The sequence below is a fragment of the Nylanderia fulva genome, unplaced genomic scaffold (assembly GCF_048542155.1).
Source record: "Nylanderia fulva isolate GAGA-0341 unplaced genomic scaffold, ASM4854215v1 Scaffold1, whole genome shotgun sequence".
NCBI lineage: Eukaryota > Metazoa > Arthropoda > Insecta > Hymenoptera > Formicidae > Nylanderia > Nylanderia fulva.
Window position 1 is genome coordinate 4,391,610 of NW_028189192.1, and position 12,965 is coordinate 4,404,574.

General features: G+C 38.5%; 1 protein-coding gene across 3 annotated transcripts in view; it reads right to left on the minus strand.

The window, feature by feature from the left end:
• Nucleotides 1–12,965, minus strand: part of LOC114928407 (zinc finger and BTB domain-containing protein 8A-like) — a 72,453-nt gene that overhangs the window by 11,424 nt on the left and 48,064 nt on the right. Inside the window, exon 5 of one of the 3 annotated variants that reach the window (XM_029299573.2) lies at nt 1,700–12,965. The exons of the other annotated variants lie outside the window; for them this stretch is intronic. Within the exon in view, the coding sequence (XP_029155406.1) occupies nt 12,883–12,965 (83 nt within the window). The 3' untranslated portion in view covers nt 1,700–12,882. Of the gene's footprint in view, nt 1–1,699 lie in introns of those variants that run through there. 3 annotated transcript variants of the gene reach the window in all.

Consider the following 12,965-nt stretch of genomic DNA (forward strand, 5'->3'; position numbering starts at 1 on the left):
GACACACTGATAAACACGACGTGCGGTTTGTGGTGAGATCAAACTACGCGTTCGAGGGGCAATGAGATCAAAGGATATAGGAATAATCGATATCCAGCGAAGCGAAAATTTCACATATTGGAAGATTCCAGCACGCTAAAGATCTCGAGGAAGACTACCAAATGATCTTTCAGAATTCTCAAACATCTAAGACTAAAAATACACTCTTCGATCATCCGAAGATACTCGAAAAAGAGCAAACACGTCGTCGAAAATCGCGAATCTGTAAAAAAAAAAAAAAAAATAAAAAAGCAATCTGTATAGAACCTGCAGAACAGAAAGACGACAGTCACGATTTTCTGCTCTGGATTGAGATCCACATCCTTAAAGCTTCAGGTCCCGAGAAGCGACACGTTCTTGAAGATTCGTACTGGCGTAAAAATCTTCAAGAACGTCGCGTCGAGGATCGTAACTGCGACATGAATCTCAGGAGCAGCGTAAAAATCCGCAGTCTCTCGTATAAATGTAAAAGGAAAAGGGCGAGGTCGCGGAAAACATATATTCCCGGTATGTATCGCAAGCGCGAAAACGCGCCACACATACAGTACTCTCGTAAACGCATCGACACGTTGACGTAAAGTCGAGAGCCTGATAAGACACTCACGTGGCTCGGAAATATAAACCGAGACTATCATGCCTACTTCTTTCGCTACAACGATCTGACCTACATTCGGATGATAAGCCAAACGCTCTCGTTTGACGTTCGAAGAATCTCGCAAATCCAATCGACCAAGTAATACAAAAGAGCGAAAATTCTAGAAATGTTGATTCGAACGATTTAAAATTGTCAAGGAGCTTTCAGACACTTGAATCAATTTTTGCAAATTTCACATTCTCTTATCCATTCCACAACATAATCATAGTTATATAAAATATAAGACAGAATAGAAATATGAAATAAAAAGTAATTCTTCCGTCATAGTCTGGTTTTTTAAATAGTCTGATACGAAGAAAATTTTCGCGCAGCAATGGTATTCGTTGCATTACTTTGTACCAATAATAGCGTTATCGCGCGAGCTAGTCGACGAAATAATTCAGTGTAGCTTAAATGATAAGAAGTCGTCGTAGTCCAAAGCGTTGAAGTGAACATTCCCTCACAAACACTCCGTCGCAGATTAAGTAGCTGTCACGAAACGTACAACGATCACATTTATCCCGTGCAGACGCGCAAATAACATATTATATATGGCTGCTTAATATATAATAAATGTTTCTTTAAAATGTCGCCAATTCATCTCGACTCGAAGCTATAAATCATAAAACTTTCCCAAGGTGTTCGACAATACACTCATTTGCGATCAAGTTACTGTTCCGCAGAAACGTGAATATTAATTATTTTAAAAAATATATATAAGCCTGAAAAAAGAATATATATAGGCGAGAGTGTAAAAATAATCGGCGAACACCGTGCGAACGACAAACAGAGAGAAAAATGACCTGGAAAAAAAAAAAAAAAGAGAAAGAAGGCAGTCGGTTCAATTAACACACAATTGTGTCTAATCGGCGAACACCGTGCGACCAGGGAGAAAAATAATCTGGAAGAAAAAAGAAAGGTAGACGGTTCGGTTAACACACAATTATGCTTAATCGGCAAACACCGTGCGAACGTCGAACAGGGAAAAAAATGATCTGGAAGAAAAAAGAAAGATAGACGGCTCGGTTAACACACAATTATGTTTAATCAAAAAATTAGTATGAAATACATTAAATGCACATGTGATTAATTCTTCATTTTTTTTTGTTTATCATCATATCATCATTATCATCGTCATCATCATTATCATCCGTATTATCTACACTAGAATTAAAGATGTATATAATAATGTAGTTGTAAACATAAGAGACTTTATGTTAGAATAATCATAAGGATAAGAATAAGAATACAATCGTAATATAACAATAAGAGAGAAATAGTAAGAATAATTTCTCGTAATAAAACCGGTTAACGCCTTAAAATATTTCATTCCCTCGATTGGCATGGTCAAAAGTTCCTCTGCGAATTTCTCTCATTTTCTCCATTTCTTTGCTAAATATTGCCTATTGTACGTTTCGAGCCAAATAACCATTTATGTGTGTGTGTAACAAAAAGATATATCAACTTTCTCGGGCAACCCGCCGCTTCGACGCTATCGACGATCGTCGCAATCGCCATCGTTTCCGGTCCAGAAAGACGACAACGATGATGACGATCGTGCAATCGAAACGCTTGTTTTCCACCCTCGCAGACTTCATTCACGTAAACACACATATATATACGCTTTTCAAGTCGGGGCGGGTTTTACTTCCCTTTTGTCCGAGTGTTTAATCGATCGATCGCTTTCACATACGATATATAGTGTCCCCGTAAGTAACTGCACTGTCGGAAAGCTTTCGAATCTTGGAAACGAGTAACAACGGTGAAAGGAAAGAAAAGACCGGAAATAAGGAGTCGAAATCAAAGTTTGGCGAAAAGAGGAGGATAAAAAGAAGTGACAAGGGGCAAATTTGAAACCAACGATGTAATAAGGAAAAAAAATAGATTGATATACACACACGTTGACGAAAGATTTGCGATCGCGATTCCGTTGTCAACTTCACGATTTCCTCAGTTTCCGTGAGTGCCAAACTTTTGTAAAGTTTGCCGCGTAAATTTGCAGATGACTGACACATTTGAGCTTTTTAGCGTTGAGCGCGACGGAATATAATGATGCAAATTTTTCTTTCACGCGTGTTGAAGAAGAAACGAGACGACATGTCAGGAAAAAAAGGAAGGATGTTGATCGCGATTTGGTTCCATCTTTTCTCATACGCACGCACGCATTTTCTCCCACTTTCTCTCTTTTCTCTCTCACCCCAGCTGATTCTACCTTTCGCTTCTTCTTTCACGCTTCTGTTCTCTCTCGCTCTCTTTCTCTCTCGTATGCGTTCATACTCGATCTCACTTGGTCATACAACATGCGAAAAATGCAACGGATAACGATTTTTTTCCTCTCGCCGTTCGTTCATAAATGTCGAATCTACTTTTAGAGGCTCGTTTTCTATATTTACACGCGCCGTGTAAAATCACAACTTTCAGTCTGACAGTTGTGCCGATTCACGTTTTGTTTTATTTAATTTTATTTTTTGTTAAATGATGAGTAGAACACGCTTAGTATTCCTCGCGGGGAACACTGATCCCCTATATTGTGTTATGATTTACAATTATTACAGTTTATTCATCCCCCGAGAAAAATAACAAAATGTATATATATATATATATATGAAGATAGATATATATACATATATCATGTGTGTATATACATATATATCCATAGTAATCCGTAATTTGTATATATATTATTATATAAAGAGATATTAATAATAGTACTTTTTTTTATTTAGTTTAATAATGTACAAAGGGGGCAGGGGGTGCTGTTGCTCGGCGGCGAAAAAAAAGAAAACAACAAAACGCCTTAAACGCGCGCCCCTTATCCTATCAGCCTAAGCCTAATCCCTAGGTAACGCCTATTTAACTACATTCATAATGTTCACTTGCACAGCCATAGTTTCTTTCTTCGCTTTTCTCACATTCAATCGCTTAGAACGTCTCCTCGATCGCCGACCCGCGCAATTCCCGAGGACCGTTCGGAGTCTCATCGTCAGCACAGCTGATCGCATGATTGAGGCGCGTCGCGTACGCGCGTTAGTTGAATGAAAGCACGAACAACATGTCGACAATTCGAGTTTTCGACTTTCGAATCGAAGAGTGAAATGCAAAAAACAATCTAACAATAATAATAATAAAAGTTTCGAAGAATTTTCGCCCGACACGAAGGCTCTTTAAAGGGAGAGACTATAAAAATGAAGTGTCAGAAAGAATGAAAAAATTTCTTTAAGTACTTGACGCATCCGTGCAATCTGATCCTATTCCAGATCGGCTTAAACTCCGCGAACGAGGTGATTCAAAGGCCGAGTAATCGATCCCGAATAATTCGACGGCGGTCGCCATCGTCTGTCATCGCATTCCACGCGGCCGAAATTCGAGCTTTAACTCAACCACGCGCGCGTCCGCAGATAACGCGAATCGAATGAATCGCCGGGGGCGCAATTCGAGGATTTCGAAAATTCAAGAGAAACATTACCCACACACTCGTACGTCCTTACCCGCCCGTTCCCGCCACTCAAAGTATCCGGAGAACGCAACTTGTCCGCCGCGCGACAGCGCCATGCCCCGCATTTTTTACTATCGCAATATAATATTGCACAATTTTTTTTATTTTTCATTAAATTTATCTCAATTTCAATAAGGTGTTAGCACCAATCTATTATATCACAATGTTCCACTCCATACCACGCAGTTGTAAATATATAAATACCTAAATATGTAGCAATAATAGTAGTATTGTAATAGTGGTAGTAGTAGGTAGTAGTAGTGATAGCAATAGTAGTAATAGTAATAGTAGTAGAGTAGTAATAGTAGTAGCAGTAGTGGTAATAATAGTAATATATATATATATCGTAGTAATTTCCGTTTAATTAATAAAAGATTTCGATATAACAGCCAGGTGACCCGCGGTCGAGTTAAACGACGGCGCGCAGGCCGATTCAATATTTTGTAAAATTATGTGCCGAGTATTTCTCTCTCTCTCTATTTTTCACCCACCCTCCTCCTCCCTTGCATATATTCCTCTCCTATCACTTCTTCGTATGTCGCGTATTTTTTTGGCTATTCGTACGCGGATACGGTCGGACATTATATGCCAACTTTTACACGATATAAATCACTAGCAGGATTTTCCTTTCTTGAACCGCGCGTCTCTCAGTTAGTCTACAATATATTCTAAGAATTAATTACATAGAGTTTCGCACACATTTAGAGCCTGAAATTGTTCGAATCTTTGACACACTGCATATGAAATACGAACATTTATAAAAGTTGACACTTGTATTGATTGAACGTTAAGAAGTTATTTTAATGCTTTCGTGTGTTCAGATTCTTAAATATCCTTAAGATTAACTCTCCCCTAAGACACAGCGAGACGAGAAAAGTATCGACAAGAGAGATACACCCGTGCTAGTGATGTATATATATGTCATTTTCGGGATACAAATACACACACCCCGTATACAAGTTCCACTTTCATGATTTCGTCCACTTCGATGCTCCGCCCGCGGAAAAACGAAAAGTTTCGATCGTGTGTGTGTGTATGTATGTATGTGTGTGTGTGTGTATTATATATATACGGTTCGTAGATAAAAAGAGGAAATTCTCTTCGAGCGTACAAAAGTCACGGGATTTAGAAAAATAAGACTTTTATAGAAATCCGTCTTGGTAGTTTTCTCTGTTGCGCGCGTGTCACGCTACTCCCAGGAAAATAAACTTTCCGCCAAAGGTTATTGCCTCTCTCGCGTTTCCATAACGCTGTTATCGTTCGCGGTGAGCTTTTCTCCGGGACCTTCTTTTTCGAGAATCACATGTCGATACTCCACCGCGGCGACGGGACGTGAAAAAGTATTTCTGGATTTTCCGAGACCCTACTGTACGAACTACTAACGAAATACGACGTCTCGTCGCGTCGAATAACCAACGTTTCAACACGCGTATTCCAGCGGACAGTTAATTACTTGTTAAAGGAAAAATATATATTGGGATCTGACAAATATGTCAAGGCCTCTCGAATTTCGGGATACTCGTGACGACGAAGAATTTCGAATGCAACGAACTGTGTGTCTAAAATCAATAACGAAAATGTACTTTAATTCAATATCGCGAATCGCGATAATGAAATTCTAAGTTCGCATAGAAAATCGAATCGAGGATTTTTTTTTTTCATTTATATTTCCTGCTTTCCGTAATAAACTTCTCCAATTTTGTCGTCGCGATGACGGGACGTCGTCGTGATTTATTTGACTCGTAACACTCGGACGAAAGATTTGACGGAATTTATATCTTTTTATAGAACGCGTAAATACGCGGAGAGCGTATTTGATCGCGCGTTTCGGAGTAACTTTTTATCGGGGAATCCGTTTTATTCAGAACGTGACAGTTCTTTTGCGACCCCTCTATTCGTGCGTCCAGCTCGCGCATACAAGGAGGGCTGTAACAGCACTGTGTACTTTTGCGTCGACTTTCCCTGTATTTGGCAACGAATTCGCGGTGAATGTCACTTTTTGTCACGTTTTAATTTTCTAATGGTCTTCGGGGGTGATGCGCGTACGTCAATCTGAACAAAAACGAAAAAAGAAATCGTGCGACGCGCAATCTTTCATTCGCGTAATTTACCCCTTTTTATTCAAATTTTCTTAAGTAAACAAAAATCCAAAAATTGTATTTCGAACGTATCATGACATATACTAAATTATTGTATCACTCGAAGAGAGAGCGAGCTCCCCTTTTTTTATCACTAACTTTGTATTTAAATTTTCCTGGCAGGTGTTTTAAAATTTGGCTGTCGCCGCATCGCGTCGTCCCTATCGTACAGTCAAATTTTATGTGGCAGAATGCGAAAGCCGCGAAAGAGGATGCGATGTATAAAGGGAAAAGCGACGGCAAAGGGAGAGAAGGTGAAATCATAAAGCAAATCGCGCGTCGACGTCGGCGAACGCCGGATATAAAGCGCTGCGAATAAATTAGTCCGCGAACACGAACGCGATAATACAACGTGTGTAAGAGGAAAAGGCGGAAAACCGCGAATGCGCGATGATGGTAACGAAAAACCTATGGTGGTGTGTTGCACACGTGTGCATGCAAATATAGAAGGGTGGCGGAAAGTTCATTCATCTGGTTTCAACGCGCAGACAGAACAATCCGCGCCGATTACGTCTCCCAGTCGACGAGGCTTTATTCGCGGTCGTTTCTCGATTTTGCTCGCGTATTTACGCGTCGTCCTCGAAAAGGGATCGGCGTCCTCTTCTAGCGTTTTTCAAACCCGGATTTCTCGCGCGATTCTACTTCCCGTTTGCAGCACGTTGAAATAAATTTGAAGACTATAAAATTAAAAAAAAAAAAAAAAAAAAAAAAAACCACAATAAACCGCGACGAGCAGTTATTCAACTTTAAAACTTCGAAAAATATTTTTTTAACAAAAGTATAAATCAGATAAAATTGTTTTTTAAAAGAAAAAGATTGTATCCTTTTTCTTTCAAAAACCTTCGATTAGTAACATAATGTAAAATATTCGATTGCTAAAATTTTTCGATTCGGAGATCCAAATAAGATAATAACATAAAGTTACAATCATGTCATAATACGATATCTAAAACTCAAAATGACACGCTTTCCCGGAGAAATCTTGCGCAGAAAAGTTTGAAAGACACTGGTTCGCATGTTTTTACGATGTTCTCTGGTATAAAATCACGTTCCGCTTTTCCCATTTGGTCCCGCCATTGCGTCTACTCGCTCAGCTATTTATCCGCGAATATTTGGAATACGTAGCATGTCGAACATAGTGCTCCACGTAATGGGCGAATGCTCTCGATCGTCGTGTGGGCGTCAGTCGATCGATACGGATGTTACAAGCGCGCGTCAGATTTCCGGTCTGTGATGAAACACGAAATTACAATGGTAACTAGAACTCGTGCATCAATAAATGTGAAAGGCAAGGAAATATTTCAGAAAAGATAATTTAAGAAACTTGAATGTGAATCTCGACAATTCCCAAAAAAGATATTTTAATTTGAAGAATTGAAAATTTAGAAGAGCATTTTTTAATTAAAGTGAACCCATAAAAACGTTGAAGAGAATTTATATAAAGCTTTGAAGATCGAAATTTCAGGATCTGACCGTATACATACTGTATGTAATCTCTTATCAAACTTTAATTTCCGTAAAATTGATTGCACTAGAATCTCTTTTAGTCCGCACAAATGATTTTTCAAGCATCCATAACGGAGAAGAAATCGTTCTCGCGGATCATTATCGACGTTATGCAATCCTTTTGTACGCGTAAAATTGCGAGTGCATATATAGTACGGGCTGTCGGATGTTTTGTACGTTTGCGACCATTTGACAATTCGTGTATGAACAATTCCGGAAATTGACAGCGACCGTGCATCGACGAACGTCCAACCGCGTATGTAAATACAGAACGAGCGAAAAGTCGCATATATATTATGTTAAATAATAATCGTGTAACCATGCAAATACATCACTATTGTTTATGTAAATATCGCACAATGGAAAATCAAATGTTATTTCAACATTATACATTATTCGCGCGTTATACTATTATTAATATTGTACTTGCAGATTCGCGTGGCTGGCTTTGTAACAATTAATGATTCGTAATATGTAATCATTTCATTCGTATAAACTGTAGATCTATTAACTGTGATGATAAAAAAATTAATAATTGCGACGCGGCATAATTCGACGAGATGACTAAGAGTCACGATTTAATGTTACCACACGATAAGAAGTCAAACATGTAATATAATCATAATCGCAATAATTCGACGATCTATATCATTCATTCGTTAATAATGCGTTGCGTGACATTTCACATCAATCTGCATAATTATGCGACGCATAAGAACTCTAATGATGTTAAACGGCGTTTGTTTAAAAAAAGTACATTTTAATGTCGCGATGATGATTCCGCTCGTTCAGCATTTTGCAAGGTCCATCTCGCGTTCGAGCGACAAAAATTAACATTTCTCGAGGGGGTAGAGTCTCCAAACCGCTCACTAACAACGACTGCGTTCTAATGACTATGTGAAGCGACAACGGCGACGCGAAGTTGACTTTCGCAATATTAGGACGAAAGATGAAAAGCAAACTCCGGCATTAAAGTTTGCTGCGGTGAACCAATTAAGTACAACCGCGTTCTCTGCAGACTGGACCATAATTTCGCGCGTATGATGAAACATTGATCCCATCCGAGAGTACCTCGCTCTCTCTCCCTCTCTTCGAAGGGAGCCCATAATGCACCGGTTTAGGGTGGTGCATTGATAGAAGGGCACCGACCAAGGAGAGAAAGAGAGAATCACGTGTGCGCCCAAATATGCGGCCACGCCAGTCTATAGCTGTCGCTCATCGTTTATACGAGTTTGACGTGTCGAGAACACCGTGAAAACATGCAGAAAAATATCACGCTGACGTGTCGAGACAGGGGTTCTCAACTAATGCCTTGCTAGCAGAAAGCTGATCGAGCAGTTCTTTCAGGAACCTACGATTCAACAATTTAGAAGATTTACGGTATTAATATTCTCGTGGTTTGAACGATTTCATTCTATAAATTGTTATTAAAAATTCAATTGTTTTCTTTTCGAAAGGAGAATTTTCTTTATTGAACGAATATTGATATCTTGAATGATTAATTTACAAATATATTTGTCTCAATAAATTTATTTATTTTAACAGATTGTCTTATATTTTTTATGGCATCAAGTTTGAATACCCCTGTGTTTTCGAGGACGAAATCGCTTAAAAAAATAGTCATTGCCCGTAAAAATTGTTTCATTCCAAATTCTGTTTCTTTCGCGTTTCAATTTTCTCTCGCTTTTCTTCTTTCTATGAAAGAGTAATTAAATATCCCGAAATTGTAATCAATCCCTGAGGGATTATTAAGATAATGCTGATTTTCAGTCAGAATTAAACAAAATTAAATTTTATATATTTCGGACAGAAATTTAATTTATAAATTAATGTCTCACAACTTTCACAACAATTTTAAAATAAAAATCAAATCTCAATATGAATCAATGTTAATGGGCTATTATCATGTTTTGTAAGACGACGCGCGGAACTTTCAACAATCATCATTGATATTCGGTGCACCTCGACGCCAAATTGTTCGTCGTTTAACACGTCGCGTAGAAGTGATAAAGAGATGAATAAAAGCTAAAGAAAAACAAGCAAAAGAAAGAAAAAAGAAAAGTTGATCGACGCGTGATCTATCAGCCAAGGAAGTAGGCCTGCAGGTGTAGTTTAACACAATTCAAATCCAACCTGTCAATAAATAAATCTCGCGTGTGTCACATATTGCAATATAATGTTGCGCGGTGTATATGTAAACAGTGAATAACATATATATAAAATCATAAAACGATAAAACAAAATAAAATAAATTATCCAATATATTAATATATGTATATATACTCAATAATCTGCAAATAATATATTAATATTCTGGTTATATATTATTAAATTATAGATGTATATATATATGCGTGTTCGGTAGCCTTAACTATGCAAAGTGCCCCTTTTTTGCAAAAAAAGAGAAAAGATCGACGGTAATATCATTTCATCACAATATTGCGGTTTGGCTCTTTGAATAGCTAGCGGACTTTGCACATGTATGTATACGCATGTATTGTACATGTGTATATCCGTGTTCCTGCATGTATGTATTTTTAGCGACCCCCGTGACATAGATGTATCTTATTCTCATCACGTATCTGTCATTCGAGAACGATAGAATAAGTATTTTTCGATCAAAAATTTTCGATTTAAAATTGGAATAACGCGAAATAGTTTCTAGATATCTCAAAAAAAGAGGTCGTCAAATGGGGAAGAAGGGGGTCGCTGCATGATACTTTCATTCCTGTTCGAATGCATAGAAAGAGTGTCTTTGATCCACGACTTTGGTGTCATTAATTTCGCAAATTCGTAATAATTTTAGATCTCGCGTTGTCTGTAAAATGCTCGAGGTGAATCATGTTATTTAAAAAAAATTAGATGCTATGGGGGTCGCTATGCTTTCATTTTGATAAGAAAAGCTTGTCCTGTCTCTGTCGTGTATTTCTCGCGCCTATTTGCGCGCCTCTCTTTTTCTCAAGTGTGCATATGTGTAAATAAATGTATACATCGCTCAAAGTAATTAGGAAATTATTTCATCAGATAATTCTTAATTGAAATCATTACTATAAACTCAACATTACTAAAATCACTTAAATACCATCGTAAACGTGAAGCTCAAGCTTGGACACACATTACAAAGATATTAAAATATCTATAAAATATGAGATATATTTATCAGTTAAAACGAACGTCTAAAGAAATAATTTTTACATTCCTTTCGAGCGGCGTATATTTATATATCTGTGTATTCCTTTTACCATTGTTATAATATATATATACGTTACATAAATTTCACGATGTACGAAGAAAAAAACAAACAAACAAAGAAGAAAGAAGAACAAACAGATTGCACCCCAACCAATTAAATATCAATGTGCAACGACGATACAAATATCGTATGACCATCCCATGAATAAAAATTATTCTTTAACATAACTATATCTTCAACCAATAATAGATTATTAGTGTGTGATAGATTATATAAAATATAAAATAATATAGTACTTATATAAATCATTCAATACAATAAAACCTTATTTGTTGCCTACGCACTTAAGTCCCGAATCGTGGAATGTCTCCGTGATTTCCACTATTTACCCAGCGGTCGCATTATTTTATTAATAACGCGGCGCGTGCAGCTTAACCGTTATAATATTATATAGACTTTAGGTGTTAATTAACAAGTAACGTGCGTTTTATAGTTAAAATTCATATTAGGACTGCACAAAGCGCGCTACACAACATTATCAAAATTTTACGGATGTATGCATTAAAAAAAGGACAGAAAATTTCGTTGTTGCTCGATTTGCGTGTCACTCGCGTGTATACGTGTCTTTCTGCGTGTATTTTTGCGTGTACGCGTGTATCGTGGATGCCGATGTCTCGTGTGAAAAATCTGCGTGAACATGTGTGTTTTTGTATGTACCTATGTTTACCTGTGTGTATTTTGCGTGTAAAGTGACCACGGGACACGTACGTGCGTAGGTAAACGCGGTGCACGCATAAATGTCAATATTGCTACCGATCCCGAAGGCGTTCTGTGTTTGTGTGTGTGTGTGTGTAATAATATATTACAATCTAATATGAAAGTCCAACTATAAACTCTTCAACAACTATACGATTCACCCTGCGTATCGAATGAATTACTTCCAGCGACTCAGCTTTTTATAATTAATAGATATATTATTAATTGAATCATTAATATTTTCTTTCCGGCTGCCGTCTCGACCGGTCGGCAGCAGCGTCTACGGGAGGAAATTGGCACCACGTTTGCTCCCATTTTATATATATATATATATAATATTTATATATGTATTTATATATATTATAATTATGTAATTAAATCAGCGCGCGCGCGCGCGCACACACATATTAATCGTGCGAACGATTATATCGTTTTAATCACCCGACTTTCCCCGAACACTCGTTAAAAGTATCGGCGATCGGCGCCCGTTTTCTTACCACGGAAAACAAAAAAAAAAAAAAAAGAGATAAAGCTGCCCGGTCTTTGGACATCGTCGCGGACGCGGCTGTGTACGAAGCTGACATGATCGATCGCGACAAATTATGCGATCGGCAAATAAACGAGACACGAGACGCTCCGCGCGAAGGACGAAGAAAGCGAACCTTCCCTTAGCGCGCGAGCGCGTTTCTTTCATGCGATCAAACAGGGAGGTTCCGATATAAAGCGACCTGCGCTATGCAATACGACTCGTCTGGGATCGGTCGATCAACGATATCGGAATCGACGAGAACGCGTCGCTCTATCTCGGGTTCAGCGACTCGAAATCCGATTAATAAGTAACGACAAAAGTCCTCGAGAAGACCTCGGTCTTGCCACATCGAAGACATCAGTTCTCCGTTCGAAGTCAGTGGTCAAGCATTCGAGACGGATTTTACGCGATTCACTTCCTGAATCGGTTCGACAAGCCCCGAGAAAGAGCAACGCGATGTCGTCGTCATCGTCGTCGTCGCGCGATACAACGAGCTTTCTTTCGTCCGGCGATATCACAACGAATGAAATTTCATCGCGGAACCTCCCTTGCTCGGGTCAGCTCGACGTGAGAAACGCATTCGGATTCGCGCTACGCGGAGCGTCGAACCTCTCGTAAAATCGCGATCCGCGACTTCGTTTCGCACTTTACACCCTCCCGCTCGTCGGCGACTC